Raw genomic sequence first — 20,383 nt, 5'->3', positions numbered from 1 at the left:
ATAGTAGTTGCCACAAAAACATTTACCTACCTTATAATCACCCTAATTTTGACCATGTATCGTCAAAAGCTAGCATGAATGAAGTAATTTTGTAAACTCATAGGTGCGTCATTAGACCCTGAAATAATATAAATATTAAGAATTAGGTGATATTTAAATTCATGCATCAAATAAGTTCTTAATGTAATCATATATTCATGAACTAATTGTGGGTAATGAAGAGTTTAATAACCTTCAATTTTAATTTGTAAGACAAGTGAGGTAATGAAGGGCCTATCAACCACATTCACCCAACATTATTTATATTTCTTTCTTTCATTCAAATTTATGATCATCTTGCATTCTAATTAGGTTAGTTTACATCATTTGTAAAATTTTCATTTCTAATTTGTAGTTGTAAGAATTATTACTGATACATTTATTTGTATTTTTTAAAATTTCATGTATATTCATCTTCTTTTTATTGAGAAATTAATATGTAAATTATCATAGTTACGAGATAAATATTCTCCAATATATGAAGTTGAAGTGAATTTTATTTTTCATATTTTCATCTTTTTTAGTTATCAAATATAGCTTCATACTTGAATAACATATTTTTGTATTCTTCATTTCTTCTATCTTTAGGATATAAATATAATAAAGCTAATTTCAATTTATATTTATAGTTAATTATTTTGAAGGTAAGTATTGTTGTGCGGAATTTGAGATAATACGAGAAAATATATAAACGCGAAAAACAAGACAACAGATTTACGTGGTTCACCAATAAATTGGCTACGTCCACGGGAAGAGAGGGAGCAGTTTTATTATGGAGAGGCAAAAACAGAATTACAATATAGGGTTTGCCATAGCGTCTATATATAGTGCTAAGCTACGCCCTAACAGCGAGACCCCCGTCCTTTCTGTTTGTAGCGGGTCCGATTCAAGGCATTCAACAAATCTCCACCTTGACTTGAATTCTCCGAACAGATTCTTCAGACGCACTATGATAGTGCCAGGCCTCCCCCTCTTCCTCAGAGTTGCCCCGCAGGGCAATTAACAGCTTCTGATGTTGAGCAAGTCCAAACAGTGTTGAAACTTGCTCTGTGGAACCGGCTTTGTGAACATATCAGCAGGATTATCAGCAGTTCCTACTTTCTTCACCTTGATTCTCTTCTCACTTCTCAGAAAATGATACCTTACGTCAATATGCTTGGTTCTCTCATGATGGACTTGATCCTTGGCTAGACAAATTGCGCTCAAACTGTCACAATACACCGTAGCCTGATCATGATGCAGACCAAGATCACTAACCAGCCCTTTCAACCAAATCCCTTCTTTTGCAGCCTCTGTCAAGGCCATGTACTCCACTTCCCTAGTAGACAAAGTCACTGTAGGTTGCAAAGTTGCCTTCCAACTGACGACAGATCCTCCAAGGGTAAACACACAGCCAGTCATCGATCTTCTTGTGTCAACATCTCCAGCATAGTCTGAATCAGAATAGCCAGTAACCAAGCACTGAGTATCACCTCCATAAATGAGACCAACGTCAGATGTACCTCTAAGGTACCGGAAAATTCTCTTCACAGCCTGCCAATGTTCTCTCCCTGGTTGTCCCATGAATCTGCTCACTACACTGACTGCATGTGCTAAATCTGGCCTTGTACAGACCATAGCATACATCAAACTTCCTACGGCACTGGCATAAGGGACTCGTGACATATACTCCTTCTCTTCTTCTGACTGTGGAGCGAATATGGCAGTGAGATGGATATTGGCAGCACTGGGGGTATCAATGGGCTTAGATGAAGACATGCCAAACCTCGCCAAGACCTTCTGAATGTAGCTTCTCTGTGACAAGAAAAGTTTCCTTCTCTCTCTGTCTCTAATGATCTCCATCCCTAAAATCTTCCGAGCGGCTCCCAGATCCTTCATCTCAAACTCAGCACTAAGTAAACCCTTCAGCTTCTGAATGTCATACTTCTTCTTTGCAGCTATCAACATATCATCTACATAAAGCACTAGATAGATGAATGAATCATCATTGAGCCTATTGTAGTAGACACAACAATCATATGAGCTTCGAGTATAGCCCAACTTCACCATATAGCTGTCAAACCTTTTGTACCACTGCCTTGGAGACTGCTTAAGTCCATATAAGGACTTCTTCAACTTGCAGACGTGATTTTCCTTCCCTGGAACTTGGAAACCATCCGGCTGAGTCATGTATATCTCTTCCTCCAACTCTCCATGTAGAAACGCTGTCTTCACATCAAGTTGTTCAAGCTCCAGATTCTGATGTGTAACTATCGCTAGTAACACTCGGATGGAAGTATGTCTGACCACTGGTGAGAAGATCTCATTGTAGTCCACTCCCTCTCTTTGGTTGAAACCTCTGGCAACAACCCTGGCTTTATACTTGACTCCTTCTGCTGGTGATATCCCTTCCTTCTTCTTGAAAACCCATTTGCAAGTAATAATCTTTCTCCCCGAAGGCTGTATGACCAGATCCCATGTCTGACTCTTGTGTAGGGACTCCATCTCATCTCCCATAGCAGCAAACCATTTTTCAGAATCAGGACTTAAAATGGCTTCTTTGTAAGTAGACAGCTCAGATGTATCTACCTCTTCAGCAACCTGCAGTGCATAACCCACCATGTCCTCAAAATCATACCTCGTAGGTGGCCGAACTCCAACCCTCCTTGGCCAATCTTGAGCTATACTCTGATGGATATCTGATGGCATAGATTCTGGAATATCAGTTTCTGTCTGTGGCTCTTGATCCTCCTCTTCAGGTTCCTTTAAATCGCTCTCGTTCTGAATGACTTGAAACTCCACCTGTTTGTCAAGACTCCCAGTTTCTGACGTAGTTTTAGGCTTCACAATGGTTCTAAGCAGAGAACTTTCATCAAAGACAACGTTCCTGCTCATAATAACCCTCTTTTCTGCTGGAGACCAGATTCTGAAACCTTTCACTCCATCTCCGTATCCCACAAATACTCCCTTTTTAGCTCTTGGTTCTAACTTACCTTCACTGACGTGATAGTAAGCCGTACAACCAAAAGCTTTCAGATTTGAATAATCAGCAGCTTTTCCTGACCACATCTCCATAGGTGTCTTGCACTGTATGCCTGTATGTGGTCCGCGGTTAATTAAGTAGCAAGCTGTACTAACCGCTTCTGCCCAGAATCTTCTATCTAGCCCAGCATTAGAGAGCATGCACCTTGCTCTCTCCAGAAGTGTTTGATTCATCCGCTCAGCTACACCGTTCTGCTGTGGTGTATTTCTGACTGTACGATGTCGAGCAATCCCTTCATCCTTACAGAATTGATCAAATTCAGACCAACAGAATTCCAGCCCATTATCAGTTCGCAACCTCTTGATCTTCTTCCCTGTTTGATTTTCCATCAAAATTTTCCACTCCTTGAACTTCTGGAAAGCTTCACTTTTATGCTTCATCATGTACACCCAAGTCATCCTTGAGTAGTCATCAATAATGGACACAAAATATCTGCAGCCTCCCAAAGACTCAACACGGCATGGACCCCAGCAATCAGAATGGATATAATCAAGTGTGCCTTTTGTTCTATGAATGGCCTTTGGAAACTTGTTGCGATGTAGTTTTCCAAAAACACAATGTTCACAAAACTCTAGGCTCTTAACCTTATGACCAGCAAGAAAATCCTCCTTTGACAGAATTTGCATCCCTCTTTCACCCATATGACCAAGTCTCATGTGCCATAACTTAGTCATATCCTTCTGGTGAAATTCTGACGATGCAACATGGGCTGAACCTGTAACCGTGGAACCTTGTAGAAAATACAAAGTACCACGCATGACACCTTTCAGAATCAAATTTGAACCCTTCCAAACCCGCAAGACTCCATCTTTTCCCGACCAGCTGAATCCCTTGCTGTCCAAAAGACTGAGAGATATCAAATTTTTCGTCATCAATGGAACGTGCCTGACCTCGTTCAATGTGCAGAAGCTACCGTCATGTGTCCTTATCTTGATCGAGCCTGTCCCAACCACCTTGCAAACAGAACTGTTGGCCATTGAGATGCTGCCTCCGTCTACCTGCTCATAAGTCGTGAACCACTCTCTCCTAGGACAGATGTGATAGGATGCCCCAGAATCGAGAACCCACACATCTGAATGATGAGTGTGCTCATCCGCAACTAGGGCAATATCTTCTTCAGAATTGGTGTCTTCTTCAGCAACAGCAGCAGACACTGATTGTTTTTCCGATTGCTTCTTCTTCTTCGGACAATCAAATTTCCAATGTCCCTTCTCCTTGCAGTAATTACAAACATCATCCAGCTTTGCACCCTTCGACATCGGCTTATTTTTCTTTCCGCCATTTTTCCTTCCCTTTCCGCTACTGGTGAACAGACCGGAAGGCTGTATGTCCGTACTTGTGCCGTTAGCCTTATGCCGTAATTCCCTGCTATGAAGGGCCGATCTGACTTCTTCCAGTGACACAGTATCTTTCCCAACAATGAACGATTGAACAAAATTCTCAAACGACATTGGGAGAGATACTAACAGAATCAGGGCAGCATCTTCATCCTCGATCTTCACATCGATATTACGCAATTCTAATAACAAAGTATTCAATTGCTCTAAGTGTTCCCTGAGTTGTGTACCTTCAGCCATTCGTAAACCGAATAGACGTTGTTTCAGAAGCAGCTTGTTGGTTAGAGATTTTGTCATGTACAAACTCTCCAGCTTCAACCACAGACCAGCAGCAGTCTCTTCATCCGAGACCTCCGTGATGACGTCATCCGCGAGACACAGCATGATCGTCGAGTGCGCCTTTTCCTCCAGAATCGCCATCTCAAGAGTAACGACGGCGTTCTTGTCTTTCGACAACGGCGCCCAGAAGCCTTGCTGTTTCAACAAAGCCCGCATCTTGATCTGCCATAAACTGAAACTGTTCCTCCCTGTGAATTTGTCGATTTTCACGTTCAAAGCAGACATCTCGAATTCTCCAAGAACACCGATTAACCGAGAGGCTCTGATACCAATTTGTTGTGCGGAATTTAAGATAATACGAGAAAATATATAAACGCGAAAAACAAGACAACAGATTTACGTGGTTCACCAATAAATTGGCTACGTCCACGGGAAGAGAGGAAGCAGTTTTATTATGGAGAGGCAAAAACAGAATTACAAAATAGGGTTTGCCACCGACTCGCTGACCGGGCAGCGAGACCCCCGTCCTTTCTGTTTGTAACGGGTCCGATTCAAGGCATTCAACAAGTATGTTAAAACCCGTAGAATATTTTCACACGCATAAAATAATAAGTCTTTGATAAACATTTATAGTTATGCCTTCTTCGTTGTTTGATAATCATTTATCTTTTAAAACAACATATTTTTTATCTGTACTCTCAAATTTTTAGAAAATTCATGTACTTAACTATTATATACAGATACAAAAATTACTGCAAAAGTAAAAATATAATAAAAAAATATGAATTAAAAAGATGAATAAATGTTACATTGGATTTTATTGTATTAGAATTCATATTTAATTTTTTATATACAGTTTCTTTAATATATAGTTCAATAAATATAGTGTATATATTTTTAACATAGTCATGCTTCATTTTTTGTTTTTTTTAATGATTTTTATTTTTAATACATATGAAACATTTTGTTTATAGTAAATCGACTTCTAACAAAATGTAATATTTTTTATATATATGAAACATTTTGTTTATAGTAAGTCGACTTCTAACAAAATGTAATTCAATTAATATGATGATATTTTTGACTATATATTTTAATTCGATATCTTTTATTAATTATGATGCCATGTCTTTATTTACTTAAATTTTCTTTCTTTGTCGTTTAAAACTTGTATTTTTTTCTATAAATTTGATATTACACCACCTAAACATCTTGTAATATATTTTTTATAGGCATCTTTTTTATAGCCAATTTTTTTTTGATTATTAAACTTACCTTTAGTAATTAAAATATGTTAATTCCTTGATATGATAAAAAAACTTATTTTTCATGAAGCATTAAAAATATTTAACTTCCATGCTATTTTTTTTTTATGAAGAACTATATTCTTATGTCAAACGTGCATATAAAAGTACTCAGCTTTAAACTTAGCGATGAATTTTTTTACGCTCCACTATAATACATTTACTTCTATAAATTAATTTTTCTATTATCAATTAGGGGACAAACGTGAAATGCACATTTTTAGGACTAGTATATATATATATATATATATATATATAGGGTGTCGATCAACACCCTTTTGTTGAAAAATTACATTGTACAACTAGAAAGAAAATATCTCCTTGACTTTTATACGATTTTATTTCTTTACATTTTAACATCCTTTGAGCAAAATTATAGCTCCACCGCGATATAGACACATTATGAAACAGGATGTTCTCAAACAATTTTACAAGAAAGTTGGATTAATCAAACTTAAAAAGCATTACAAAACTTCAAATTGGTCAATCACAGCCAATATATATTTCCATATAAACGCGTTCTCTTTAAAAATGTTTGGAAGTGGTGTTCCATGACATGTTGTGGCAATCATGATGGACATAACGATAAAATATACTCTCACTGCTTTAAAAAAAACTTTTTTTCTTTTTTAGTATGATTAAAAAAAAGACCTTTTCTTTTTTTGACAAATATTTCAATTTCAATTTTTCATGTAATATATTTAAAATCACAAAATTATATAACATTTTAATGTATTTGACATAATTTTAATTTAAACTTACAAAGTTAAAAAAATTTAATATATTTTATTTTTTTAAACTCTATGTCGAATTAAATTAGATCATTTGTTTTAAACTATAGAAATGACAGACCTAATTTTGACTAAACTTTGGTGGGCAAATTATTAGATCAAATAAACCTCTAATTGTCAACGTCTTTGAACTATTTAACTAAGAATATGCTGTTAGTTGGCAATTACATTATACTAAACATAAAAATAATTAAATTTTTGTATCCAAATAGCAATATCAAAGTTTATTGTCAAATTCTTTATTCTATACTTCTATATATGATGAAATTAATTAAACACCTCAAATGAAATTAACTTTTTCAAAATGATGAAGCAATGTCAATTGCTTCTACTTCATTTCTTTCTAATATTCTTGACATTAGCCAATGCTCAAACCACCACCAACACCACCATTACAAAAGGCGCGAATATCACAAAACCAGGATGTCCAAAGAAGTGTGGGAACATCACAATTCCGTATCCTTTTGGGATTGGGTTAGGTTTAGGCTGTGCTTTTGACTCGAGTTTTGAGATTGGTTGTAACAAATCGACAGGGACTCCAACACTCTATGCATCGAACATCAAAGTATACGACATTTCAGACGCAGAAACACGAGTATTTAATTTCATAGCGGAAACATGTTACACATCAGCTGGAGTTAAGCTTGTAGAATATCCACTATGGGTTACTTTAGGAAGATCAACTCCTTATAGCTTCTCTACCCTTAACAGGTTCAACTTAAATCCTCCTTAAGAGCCTCATATATTTCTAACTTTGCAATTTAGAACTCATATATATATCCTTATTGTTATGCAAATGACTCACATATGCACATAAGCAGGGGCGAACCCACGTGGTCCCCAAGGTCGGTAAGAAATTTATATATATAAAGTAAATTTTTTGTATTTCTATACATATATATATAGAACCTCCTCAATAATAAAGAGAACTTGATAGTGCAGTGACAAGTTCCCCGAAAATTAAGTTGTGTGTCACTGGTTTGAATCCCAATGAAAACATTTTATTATTTTCAGTTTCATTTTTTTTTAATTTTCAGTTCTGTCATTCATTTTTTTTATTGTTTTTTTAATTATAGAAAACGTACTAGAAGTGTGATTTTAAACCCAAAAAAGTTCAGGGTTTCCATTTCTAAATGCTTATTACATGTTTATATTTTTATTTTAGAATTTCTGAACGAAAATTCTGAATCCGCCACTGCACATATGTAAAAATAAATACTACTCTTAACTATTAGATGTTTGTTGCTTTTGATTTATTTCATGTGACAATATCACTATTTGGAAGTGATTTTTTTTCACGTGACATTATGATTTATGTTAGGACCTTTTTATGTAGTATGTAAAATTTTATTTCAAAAAACACAAAGGAAGTTCTCATGTTTGAATTGAAATGAACTGTTTCACTTTAAATTCTGAATTTGTTTCTGACAGATTTACGGTAGTTGGATGTGATGATAGTGCTATAATAAGTAGTACTAAATTTATCAATGGCTGCCCCACAACCTGTATAAGCTCGTCTCATGTAGTCGATGGTTCATGTATGGCTTCGGGTTGCTGCCAAATACAAATACCAAAAGGGTTGAAAAATTTCAACACATCAATGCAAAGCTCGAGAAACCACAGTAGAATATGGCCGTTTAATCCATGTGGCTACGCGTTTCTTGGTGAGGCTAGTCGTTTCCAATTCAGAGGCATGGAGGATCTAAATGATTTGAATTTCGTTGAGAAGATTGTCAATAATGTCCCCATTGTGTTGGATTGGGCTATTGGAAATCTTACTTGTGTTGAAGCAAAAAAACGCAATGATTATGGTTGTCGAGTTAATAGCCAATGTGTTGATTCTGACACCGGCTTAGGTGGATATCGATGCAGATGTAACCCTGGATATGAAGGAAATCCTTACCTCGGCTGTCGAGGTACAATTACACGTCCTAGTTGTGTGTTTATAACTCGAATTCATAAATGAATTCGAATTGATGTAATCCTAGTCACTGACTCTTGCTTTTATGGTAGATATTGATGAATGTGCGAATCCAAATACTAATTCGTGTGAACAAAATTGTATAAACATACCGGGGAGTTACAATTGTTCATGTCCACAAGGATATACTGGTGATGGCAAAAAGAATGGCCGCGGTTGTAATGCAATAATCTCCAACTCTGAGTTTCCATGGATCAAGTTTTCAGTTGGTAAGTTCCTCATCATGAAAGAATTCTTCGAGTTTAAATTGTGTATTGTAGTATCTCAAAAAGAAGTATTCATCTTTGACATGCCTCAAAGTCAAGAGAATTTCCTACAACATTTCATAATAGAGTATTTTTTCCAAAGATTTTCAACAAATTGTGTGTATCAAAAGGAATTTGATACTCCCTCCGTTTCACAAAGAATAACCTAGTTTGACTTGACACGAATTTTAAGAAAATAAAAAAAACTTTTGAATCTTGTGATCCTAAATCAAAATTATGTTAAATGTAAAAAATTGACGTTTAATCTTGTGACCATATATGTCACGTGGAAAGTTAAAGTAAAATCTTACCAAAAAAAGAAAAAAAGATAATTTTTTTAAAACAGACTAAAAAGAAAAGGAGATCATTCTTTTTTGAAACAGAGGAAATAATGTTTGATCATCATATTTGTAAAGGTTTTTTTATATTTTCAGGAAGATTTAACATCTGTTCTATTAAGTGCAGGTATGGGAGTTGGCTTTATGTCCCTAGTGCTTGGAACAACTTGGCTCTATTTTAGCTTCAAGAAACGAAAACTCATGAAACTCAGGGAGAAATTCTTCCAACAAAATGGCGGATTCCTCTTAAAACAACGAATCTCCTCTAACGAGGGTGGTGTGGAAGCAACCAAAATTTTTACAGCTGAAGAGTTGAAAAAGGCTACAAACAACTATGCTAGTGATAGAATTCTTGGTCGTGGTGGAAATGGAATTGTCTATAAAGGTATTCTACCTGATAACCGCATAGTTGCAATTAAGAAATCTAAGTTTGTGGATGAGAATCAAGTTGAACAGTTCATCAATGAGGTACTTATTCTTACTCAAGTTAACCATAGAAATGTAGTGAAACTCTTTGGGTGTTGTTTGGAAGCTGAAGTTCCTTTACTAGTTTACGAATACGTTTCTAATGGAACTCTTTACGAGCATATCCACAACAAAAATGGAGCGCCTTGGTTATCTTTGGAAAATCGGTTGAGAATTGCTTCAGAGACAGCAAGTTCACTTGCTTACCTTCATTCATCCGCGTCAATGCCTATAATTCATAGAGATGTCAAGTCTGCCAATTTATTGTTGGATGATGTTTACACCGCGAAAGTGGCAGATTTTGGAGCTTCAAGATTAGTCCCTCTTGATCAAACACATGTTGCTACGATGGTTCAAGGAACATTAGGGTACTTAGATCCTGAATATTTCCACTCGGGTCAATTGACTGAGAAAAGTGACGTTTATAGTTTTGGAGTAGTTCTTGCTGAACTTTTGACAGGGTTGAAACCTATTTTGAAGGAGGAAAATGAGAAGGACAAATGTTTGATAGACTATTTCATCTTGTCCATGAACACGAATAACTTATTTCAAATTCTTGATCGTAGAGTTGTAAGAGAAGGAAGTCTTGAACAACTTCAGAAGATTGCTGAGCTTGTTAAGGGTTGTCTTAGTTTGCGCGGAGAAGATAGGCCTACGATGAAAGAAGTGGCAATGGAACTTGAAAGTTTGAGAAAGTTCACGAAGAATAACCCTTGGGCTAATGGACATGAAGACGAAGAAAATGAAGATGAAGTAAAAGATCTTTATACAATTGATCCAATCGACTCTAATGCAGATAACGAATTTTCTGGACAATATAGTTCGTATAGTCCCTCACTAATATATCATACAAATATCCCGCGGTGATCCAGATCGATCAGAAGGTGATGATGATAATGATGATTGATGAAGATTATATTTTCTTATACCATGCAGTACTCGTTCTTCTTTATTGAAAGATTTGTATTTTCTTTGATATTATAAAACTATTTTCTTTCAAGTGCCTTGAGAATCAAACTCGAACTAAAAGTTTTCAAATGTTTTGTTACTTATTTCATAAATAAATTTGAGAAAATTATCTTTTGTTCATTTAACACTTTTTAGATATACACATTGAAAAATGAAATTCACTTGTGATCAATTTAGGGTGTGTTTGGAAGATTTGACAACATTTTTTTTGTAATAGAGAGGGCAATAAAGTTGATGATATACTAGCTAATTTTGGACCTTAATGTAGTCATGAGTTAAATCATATTTCAGAGGTTCAAATATAACAAAAATATATTTTTTTGTAATTAGCTAATCTCATATGATAAATTGACTAATGAATGAAAGTTCTATTATGGTGATAGGATTGTCAACTCTGAAATTAGCCAAATATATGACTTTAGTTATTCAAACGCGGTATTAGCCAGGACAAAGTGGCATACATATTCTTTTCAAACCAGGTTCTATTGATTTTTGCACCTTGTCTTATTAATTAATAATTATATATTATTTTATTAATTAATAATTTATAATTAAATTTTGAGACAACAGGGAGAGAGGCAAGTGAGAAAGGAGAGTGACGAGCGAGATATGAGAGAGGCGAGTGAGAGAATCAGATACATGCGAATTTACTTGGATACAATATATCTAGAACAAATTACACTTAATTTTGACATCATATATTCGAGATACATGTATTATCTGACCTCAGTAGATATATGTATTTGAAATTCAAAATCTGATAAGATTCATAATCTTGCAAATTAACTTGAATTTAAATAATTAGTTCATAAATAACTAGTGAAATATTGTAAAGTATCCTATTCTAATTGCTTCTTTTAGTTATGAAAAAATTAAAATGAAAGTTACATGCTCTTTCTTACAGAAAACACAAAGGAATAAAAGAGAGTGATAAGTAAAACACAACATATGATCATATCTTCATGCTAATTATGTTAAGAGCTATAGGAAAGTGGTATGCTTTCCTTCTACTGCTACCAAACGATAACAAAAATAATTTTAGTTGAATCAGAGGCAAATTTAGAATTTGGAGGTCGTGGGTGTCACAACGTTCAAGTAAGATGAAAGGATTGATTGCTTTAATTTTAGGTTACAACTCAGATTATTAATTTTATTTATTTTTATAAATGAATCAATCAAATATGCATGTCTTCTTCGCTGAAACTTTCAAGAAAAAAAAAAGATTTTTCACATTAAAATTTGAGTTTGTATAAACTATCTAATATTATTAATATGATATATTCATCTTCCATTGACTTTATGTGTTATTGGAAATATATAGTTGAGAAAGAATAAAAATTAGAGTTTCAGCCTAATCAATCTTACATAGCAAAAACGTCGGTGAAGATCGCAAGAACCTTTAAATTAAAAAAATCATTTTTGAAACTTATGTCTTTTTTAAAACTACTATTTAAATATATTCTTCATAATATTTATTTGATGCTTATAATTCAGTACTCACTAATTTATATAAAAAAAAAACACGTTACACTCATATAAAAATATTAACAATTAGTGCAAGAGAAATTAAAAAAAATCAAAATTAATTATGAAAACAAAAAGAAAAACAAAAAACAGGGGTCAATTTAAATTAATAAAGAATAGTCATAAATAAATAAGAATGAAAAGAGAAAAAGAAAAAAAAAAGAAAAGAAAAAAATGAAGTGTTGATGGCGAGGTTTAAACCTGTATAGCCTAAGTGGTAAATCTGCTCCTTTGCCAGCTAAGCTATTTCAAAACACATTTACTGGGTGGCAAAACGGATATATATATAATTAATCTATATATATATATAAAGCTGAATCTCAATTTGCTGATGTGGCATGCCTCAATGGCCATTATTAATATTTATCAATTTTTCCATAATTTTCAATTTTTTTTCATCTTTTTTCTATTAAAAATCTGTTTTAAAAAAAAATTCCCCTTATTATGAGCATTTAAAGCATTTAAAACATTTAATCCTTCCTTCCAAATTAAGTTGTGTAATGATTAAAAAGGAATGTATCTACCCTTCCATTTTTTCAATCAACCGTTACTTTTTTTTAATTTGGACATGTAATGACTTTTAATATGTATTAATTTTTGAGTTATTATATGTTAATTAATTTTGTGTCTTCCCATAGTCTATGTTTTTGTGCTATGTATATAGATTGGGATTTCTTTTTTCTTTTTATGATGTAACTTACTTACTCTATTTTGCTTTTAATTAGAGTGTTAATCTAGCATATACTTTTTTTAATGATATTAATCTGATATAGATGGTTTGATGATAAGGATTTTTTTTCTTTTTATATTGTAGCTTGCTTACTCATTTTGCTCCTAATTAGATTGTTAATCTGACATTCTTTTTCTTTTTTCAGTGTTGATCATTACTGATATGGATGATTTGATGATACGGGATAAAATTTGAAGAACGTGAAATGTAATATATTTCAAGAAAAGTTGCAAATTGATTAATCTGAATATAATTTTTATTGACTAAAAAATATCTTATATAGATTGGGATTTCTTTTTTCTTTTTATGTTGTAACTTGCTTACTCTATTTTGCTTTTAATTTGATTGTTAATCTAGCATATTTTTTTTACGGTATTGATCTGATAAAGATAATTTGATGATAAGGAATTTTTTCATCATTTTTATGTTGTAGCTTGCTTATTCATTTGCTCCTAATTAGATTGTTAACTGACATATCTTCTTCTTTTTTCAGTGTTGATCATTAGTGATATGGATGAATTTATGATAAGGAAAAAAATTTGAAGAACGTGAAATGCAATATATTTAAAGAAAAGTTGCGAATTGATTAATCTGGGTATAATTCTTATTGACTAAAAAATATCTTATTACATATTTTTGTAATACTAAATGTGTAGACCTGTTGAAATCTATATATATAAACTAAAGTGAAACATAGACGAATTGATGTCATACTTTCTTGTAATATTGTCATTATAATTTATCTTTATTTTTACTTTTCATTTTTTTCAATTTTAAATATATAATCAATCTATTAAGTAAAAGGACTTATAATGACTATGAATTTGTATATTAATATATGAGTAAATACATTTTAAATTATTTTTTTGTCTTTTCGTAGTCTATTATTTTGTGCTATACATAGATCAGATGTGTATGCTTTCCTAATGTAGCTTTCTTAATTTATATACCTTGCTTTCAGTTGGATTGTTAGCATGCCATATTTTTTTTTAGAATTAGATTACACATAAAGACAATTTGATGATAAATTGTTAGGATTTACAAAATGTAAAATGTTATTAATTTCAAGAACATGACGAACTAATCAATTTGAACAATTTTTTTGTTGACAAAAAGGAATCTTGTTCCATGAATATTAGTTTTTTCTACACATTCTTTTTAAAACATTTTAAATTCTCAAATTACTTATGATTATAATTCAATGAATCATATGGTCAAAAGAAATTAAGTTAGCAGGTTCAAATCAAGTTGATTGAAGGTTTTTTTATTGATTATCAAAAACTTTAAAATTGTTAAAGTATTGACAACTATCACATGTAAAAGGATTCAAAACTTTTCTTGAGAGGTGAAAAATTAAAGATGACAAAGTTTGATTTTACAACACATGCAAAGAAGAAAAAGACTCTACTGAAAATCATTCAAATTTTAGTTAATTATCCGCCATATATTATTAATTACGATATCTTTTACCGATTTCTCTTCGGATGCTACTAATTTAGTGTTACCAAATAATTACTTTCTTGGTGAAGTATAAATTAATTTCAAGCATTAACATTTTTCTCTTTTTAAGCTACAAACATTTGTCATATAACATTTTTTTTAAAAAATAAATAATTATATAAAGGATAAGGTACAGTAATACTCATTGACAAAATAGTAGATGAACAGACCCACAAAATAGCAATATGATAAAATTATTAATTTGTAATGTTGTAATCAATAAAATATATTATTTTGTGGAGATACTTATTTATTTTGAAAAGGAGCAGAGAAGTAACGGTAAAAAGAAGGACGCGAAAAATGAAGGTAAAGAAAAAACAAGGATTAATGCTTTGTTTAGTGTGAAAATTGTGAATTTTATAAAGAATAATTATTTCAAAGTTATTAATCGTTTAAATTTTTTTTATGAGCACAAATAAAAGTTTTTTTTTTTGAATTATAAATAATTTAAAGTGAAAAAGTGAAACATAATTTTATTGATTTTTAAAATTTTAAAAGTCAACTTTAAAGTGAATTTACTCAAAAATAATTTTTTTTTACTTCCAACATCATTTTCTTTCATAATATAACTCTCAAGAAAATAATATTTCATGAACAAAATGGTAAAAGGGCGATGGATAAAAAAAAGTCAACAAAAAAAGAGAGAAAACAATTTAAAAATATAGAAAAAAAAAGGAAGATAAAAATTATATAGCAAAACCCATTAGAAATGCTGTGAAAAAATCAAATATTATTGTTTACTTTCACATGCTCAAGTAGAGTAAATATATTTTTATTCCATTTGATGACATAAGGTAATATAAGGGATCAATCTTTCTTCAAATTATATCACACTTTTAAATGATACAATTTAGTGGAAAGCAAATATTAACAATCGATTAGATTAAAGTTTGAATTTTAATAAGTAATAACTATATCAAAAATTATCACCGCGCGAAGTGCGGTTAAATTCACTAGTATACTGTTGACACCCAATTTTTGACCCACGTTGATATAACTTAATTATCGAGCTTCGTGATTTTTTCAAATTATTTAAGTTAATTAGTTTTATAAATCTTGCGAAAATTAATATATATATATATATATATATATATGTATATGTATATGTATATATGTATATCTTAAGTTTAGAAAGTATTCTATTAATCTAGTTTACTTTAAATCACAACTATATTTTGAATCATTATGTTATAATTTAAATAATTATGTTACTAAATAAATAGGCTCGTTAATAAATTTATACCAAATTCATTTTTAAATCAAGTGGCTATTATTCAAATTTGAACTCTTTTTCCATTTAATTTGGAAGAGCCAGATTTGGGCCTCTATCCAATATTCAGGCGGCCCACTCCCCTCCCTTTCCAACATTTTCTCTAGGCTATTAATTCCCCCAAGCCCATTTACACTCAACAGCCCAAAACACTTAAATACCCGACCCGAACCCGACTTCCCCCTTCTTCTTCCTCAAACGACCCACACCAAAATTCCCAAACAGAAAACGCAGAACAAACAGAACCCAGCAATTCCCAGAACCCGCGTCTCCCCCACGCTCTCCCTCCCCGTCTCTTTCTCCTCTCTCGCGTCTCCCTCACGCGTGCGCTTCTCTCTCCCTCTCTCTCTCTCTCTCTCTCTCCTTTACTCTTTGTTTACGTGCTTTTGCTTGAATATCGTTAGTCTAGGATTAGAAACTCCAAACCCCGTCGACGCCTTTTTTGTTTTATCAAACTTGGAAATTTTAAAATCAAGCTTAGAAGCGATAATATTTCAAAATTCATAAAGTTTGTTTAGATAAAACTTCAAGGAAATTGAGTTTCGGAATAACTTCACAAAAGTTGCAAAATAAACTATGAATATTTCCAACCTTGAAAATTTGCCTAAGTAAATGTCTAATAAGTTTAATAACAAAAGATTCGCAAAAGTTAAAACAAAATAGTCAAATAAGTTAATCGTTGGAAAACCGTAAGTTAGCGGAGTGTCTTAGGTGCCTTTCACCTTCCTAAGACACTAATAAGAATCCCGAACCCCCTAAAATATTTTCAAAATGATTTTTTCTGTTTAAATTGTTTTGAGAATGAGTTTTCTTAATTTTTCTTAAAAATTAAGTGGCGACTCCTAAAAGTCGAAAATACTTCTAAAAATAAACAAACTCTTTTCGAAATCACATTTTTCGATAAACAGAAATGGCGACTCTGCTGGGGACTATTTGGAGGATTCTAACCCTAAGACTAACCTATTTGACTACTTGTAATTAATTGTTTAGTTGTTTAAATACTTAGTTTTCTAGAAATTGCATTTCATGGCATAAATTTCGCCAAACGGCAAGTAGTTGCATTAGGAAATGAAAGTTACGCGGCTTACCGCGACTTTCTTCAGAAAAACCCAAGAACTCATTTGGGAGTATCGAATAAATAGTCGGAATGCGGTCATCCGACGTTATTCGACAGCTCCACCCCGATGTTTGTCCGACTCGGGTAACCGTCTATTTGAAAACAATTCTAGAAAGCCTAAGTTAGAGCGAAACCAAAACCAAAATTAGGCATCAGCCTAGGACGACTTAATACCCAAGGTGTATTAAAGTCCATTTTAGTAGAAAAACCACCAAAATCGCGTCTAAGGTCTTCGACCTCACGACGCATCATGTTATTTGACATTCGAAAATGTATGTGTGAAAAAACCAACTTGGGGGTAGGGGAAAGTCTAACGGGTTTCTGTTTTGCAGTTATGGTCCGCTTCCCGAAATTCAACATGGTCATCTCCGCGCCACCCCAACTAACAATGTGGCACAACGACTTAGACGGAGATCATAGGCGGACTCTCAACAAGTATGTAGGGGCCTTAACCGAGCTAATCAACATGGACGGTTGGCCAGAGTTGATCGAGGTTCTTACAGGGTACTGGGACAGCCAGAGAATGGTTTTCCGTTTCGGAACGGCCGAAATCACCCCTACATTGGAAGAAATGAGAGATTGCATAGACACTGTGGGCACGAGTCTAGAAAGAAGAGTCCGAAAGCAAGAGGACGTGTTTATCCCCAACAAACCTTCCGTTGAGAACATCTCGGATTGGTTAGGATTAAGAAAGGATTTTACTTATTGGTGTCAAGATTCCCACATAATGTTCAGAGATCTCTACGTCAGATTTGGACACGCGAGTTTCTATGCCGCGTATAATCGAGAATTTAAGATTTCCTACAGGGAGTGGAACGAGCTCCGCCCGTTGGCATTTGCCATAGCTTTGTTGGGAACGATGGTCTTCCCGCACGGCCCGAGCCTGAGCATCAACACCAGAGTCGTAACACTTGTCCAGACGCTGTTCAAAGGGTACGAGATCAAGGGACGACAAAGTACTACTCCGTAGCCCCGGTCATATTGTCAGACATATATCGCGCTTTGGGTAAGTGCAAAGAGGGACATCGGTACTTCCAGGGTTGTAATCTGCTCCTCCAATGGTGGATTCTCAGCCACTTGGCGAAGGGTGCCGGAACTCGAGAACTGCACACTCTCGACAACAAGAACACCCTCAAGGACTTGAATGACTTGTTATTTTGGGCAAACATGAACAATCGGAAAACGAGAGGGAGATGGGCCCAAATTTTCTCCGAGTTGAGAGAAGAGGACCTCCAATGGATGCTCGACCGCTTCATATCCAAAGAAATTGTCGTAGAAAGTCGAAGATGTGCCGTGCTTCCTCTACCTGGCATTCGAGGAATTCGCCCTTACGCGCCATTCCGAGTCTTGCGACAGTTCGGAAGGAGGCAGACTGTTCCTAGAGAAGCGTATTATGGCGCTTATGTATACGATATTGGGGATGACAGGGTGGACGACGCTACAGAGATGCTCAGAGAATGGAAGAATGCCAAGCACATGGGCAAAGACAGTATCGCCCCTGACCGATTCAACGCTGGATGTGACGAAGGCTACAAAGCATGGTTGAAGAGGGATATACAAAACATCTCCTTTCAAATTCCGCGTAGCTTTCGCAGTGTGACAGACAAAGAGGCCAAAGCAGAGGCCGAATTACGAGAATTAAAGGAAGAAGCTAATGAGGTATACACCAAATTCGTAGAGAATCAAGACGCACTCGAGAGGGAACTCGAGAGATCGAGAGACTGAAGCAAGGGTATGAAGAGTTCGACAACTGGATCCAGCAGAAAATTGAGAGGATGCGATACGAGAGCCTGGAAGACAAAGGGCGTCTGGGAGAAGGCTTTCTGTTGATGCTGAGGTACATGTTCCAACAGCACAAAAACCAGAAAAACGACGACGGAGCGGGATCGTCCGGAGCAGCATAGTGGATATCGCCCCTACGCAGGTTTTTCCTTGTTGTATTCGCATTATTTTAGCCCCTGCGTGGGCCTGATATTATCGCACTTTCTAAATAGCCCCTGCGTGGGTTTGTCTATTTCTCTTTTCGAACATTTTACTCATTATTAAGTATTATTTTGGGGGGATTATTTTAATTTGGTTTAAATTCACACGTACATCATTCGAATGTGCTAGGCCCACCCTTGGCACAAAAGGGTCCCCATGCATGATTAGGACGCGATATATGTGTATGCTTATATGTTACGTTGCTTTGAATGAGGATATCGTAAACCCACTCCTAGCCAAATTCCAAAAAGTACACAGAAGTCACTATTACAAACGTCCGACCAAATTCCCAAGTCTCAAGTTTCTTACGAAAAATCCATCTCCCATACCATAAATCCTAAATACTGCCCTATCATCTCAGGAAAGTTGAATCACCGCTATGGACAAAGGCAAGAACGTCCAGACGGAGCTCACTGAGGAGAAATTGCGAAGAAAGATCGAGCGAGTCACTCGAGAAATTCAGAAGATTAAGGAGGAAGGACTTAAAGTAGACATGACCACGGCAATTTACAAAGCTGCGGTCACGACCTTGGATGAAGATCTGGCGTCACAGATAAGAAGAAAGAATGAGGTTGAGATGGAGACCGAAAGCCTAAGAAAAAGGCTGCACTTGCTTCGTTTGGAGATACGCGAAGGAAAGGCGAGAGAGGCGAAGATAGACATCGACACTGCCGTGTTGTTGGCCAGAAGTGCGGCACTCGACGAAGAATTGGCGACCCATAGCAACCTAAAGGGCGGAAAATACCTCGCCAGTGATCAGGGAGCAGATAACAGTAGCCCCGGCCGTGGAGTGATTGAGGAGGGTGATGAAGAAGAAATCATCTACAAGCCTCCATTTCCGACTGTCTGAAAGGAAAGGAATGACGCAGCCACAAGACAAGAAATCGCCAAATGTTGTCTTCTAGAAATTTCAATGTTGTTTTCCAATTCCCTTGTAATCAAAATGAGAGAATGAATGAAAATGTATCCGAACTACGTTTGGCCTGAATTCTCCTCGTGAGATACGTAGGCAGCCTTTCCCGGCCCGGCCCCTATCACCAAAAATTTTCATTCTCCTCCATGTTTCGGAGATGCGAAGATGAGATCAACGGACGTCGAAAAGCAGCTTCAAGAAGACCATAGCTCAACGTGATTCATCTTTCCCGAGATGACGTCAAAACAAACAAATTCCTGTTTGTTCAGAATATATTTTCGTCCTCATTCGTGGGTTAAGATATCCTCAAACAAAGCGACCTGTGTGTTTATCTGTTTTATGTGCGATATTATGCATTTTGTACTCCGGATATGCACTAACAAATTTGCCTTTGAGTTGTTTTTACCTCTCAGGTACCTCTTACTGATCTGTGTCGATAAAGCTGGCAGATCATCACTACTTCACCAGATCAAAAGGTCGGGCAGATTCCTTCCCCGGATTAAACACAAATACAGACATGGGCGATAACAATGAACAAATCAGCCTCACAGATGTCGTGGTGGCTCAGCCAACTGT

At 34.9% G+C, this 20,383-nt stretch overlaps 1 protein-coding gene across 1 annotated transcript; it reads left to right on the top strand.

Moving 5' to 3' along the window:
• The first annotated feature begins 6,999 nt into the window (after positions 1–6,999).
• Positions 7,000–10,801, top strand: LOC101262650 (wall-associated receptor kinase 2-like). The gene is made up of 4 exons (XM_010327483.4): positions 7,000–7,483; positions 8,204–8,688; positions 8,786–8,962; positions 9,464–10,801. The coding sequence occupies exons 1-4, from the start codon at positions 7,077–7,079 to the stop codon at positions 10,666–10,668; spliced, it is 2,274 nt and encodes a 757-aa protein (XP_010325785.1). The 5' UTR covers positions 7,000–7,076; the 3' UTR covers positions 10,669–10,801.
• Positions 10,802–20,383: the final 9,582 nt, after the last annotated feature.

The sequence above is a fragment of the Solanum lycopersicum genome, chromosome 9, assembly GCF_036512215.1.
Source record: "Solanum lycopersicum chromosome 9, SLM_r2.1".
NCBI classification, from domain to species: Eukaryota; Viridiplantae; Streptophyta; class Magnoliopsida; order Solanales; family Solanaceae; genus Solanum; species Solanum lycopersicum.
Note: the sequence above shows the minus strand (reverse complement) of the source record. Positions and strands in the feature narration are given on the sequence as shown.

Bases quoted from the DNA above. Each gene is read 5' to 3' on its own strand.
- LOC101262650 (XM_010327483.4), top strand. From the start codon at position 7,077: ATGATGAAGCAATGTCAATTGCTTCTACTTCATTTCTTTCTAATATTC. The intron at 7,484-8,203 runs GTTCAACTTAAA...TGTTTCTGACAG, and splicing joins AGCTTCTCTACCCTTAACAG to ATTTACGGTAGTTGGATGTG. The intron at 8,963-9,463 runs GTAAGTTCCTCA...TATTAAGTGCAG, and splicing joins ATGGATCAAGTTTTCAGTTG to GTATGGGAGTTGGCTTTATG.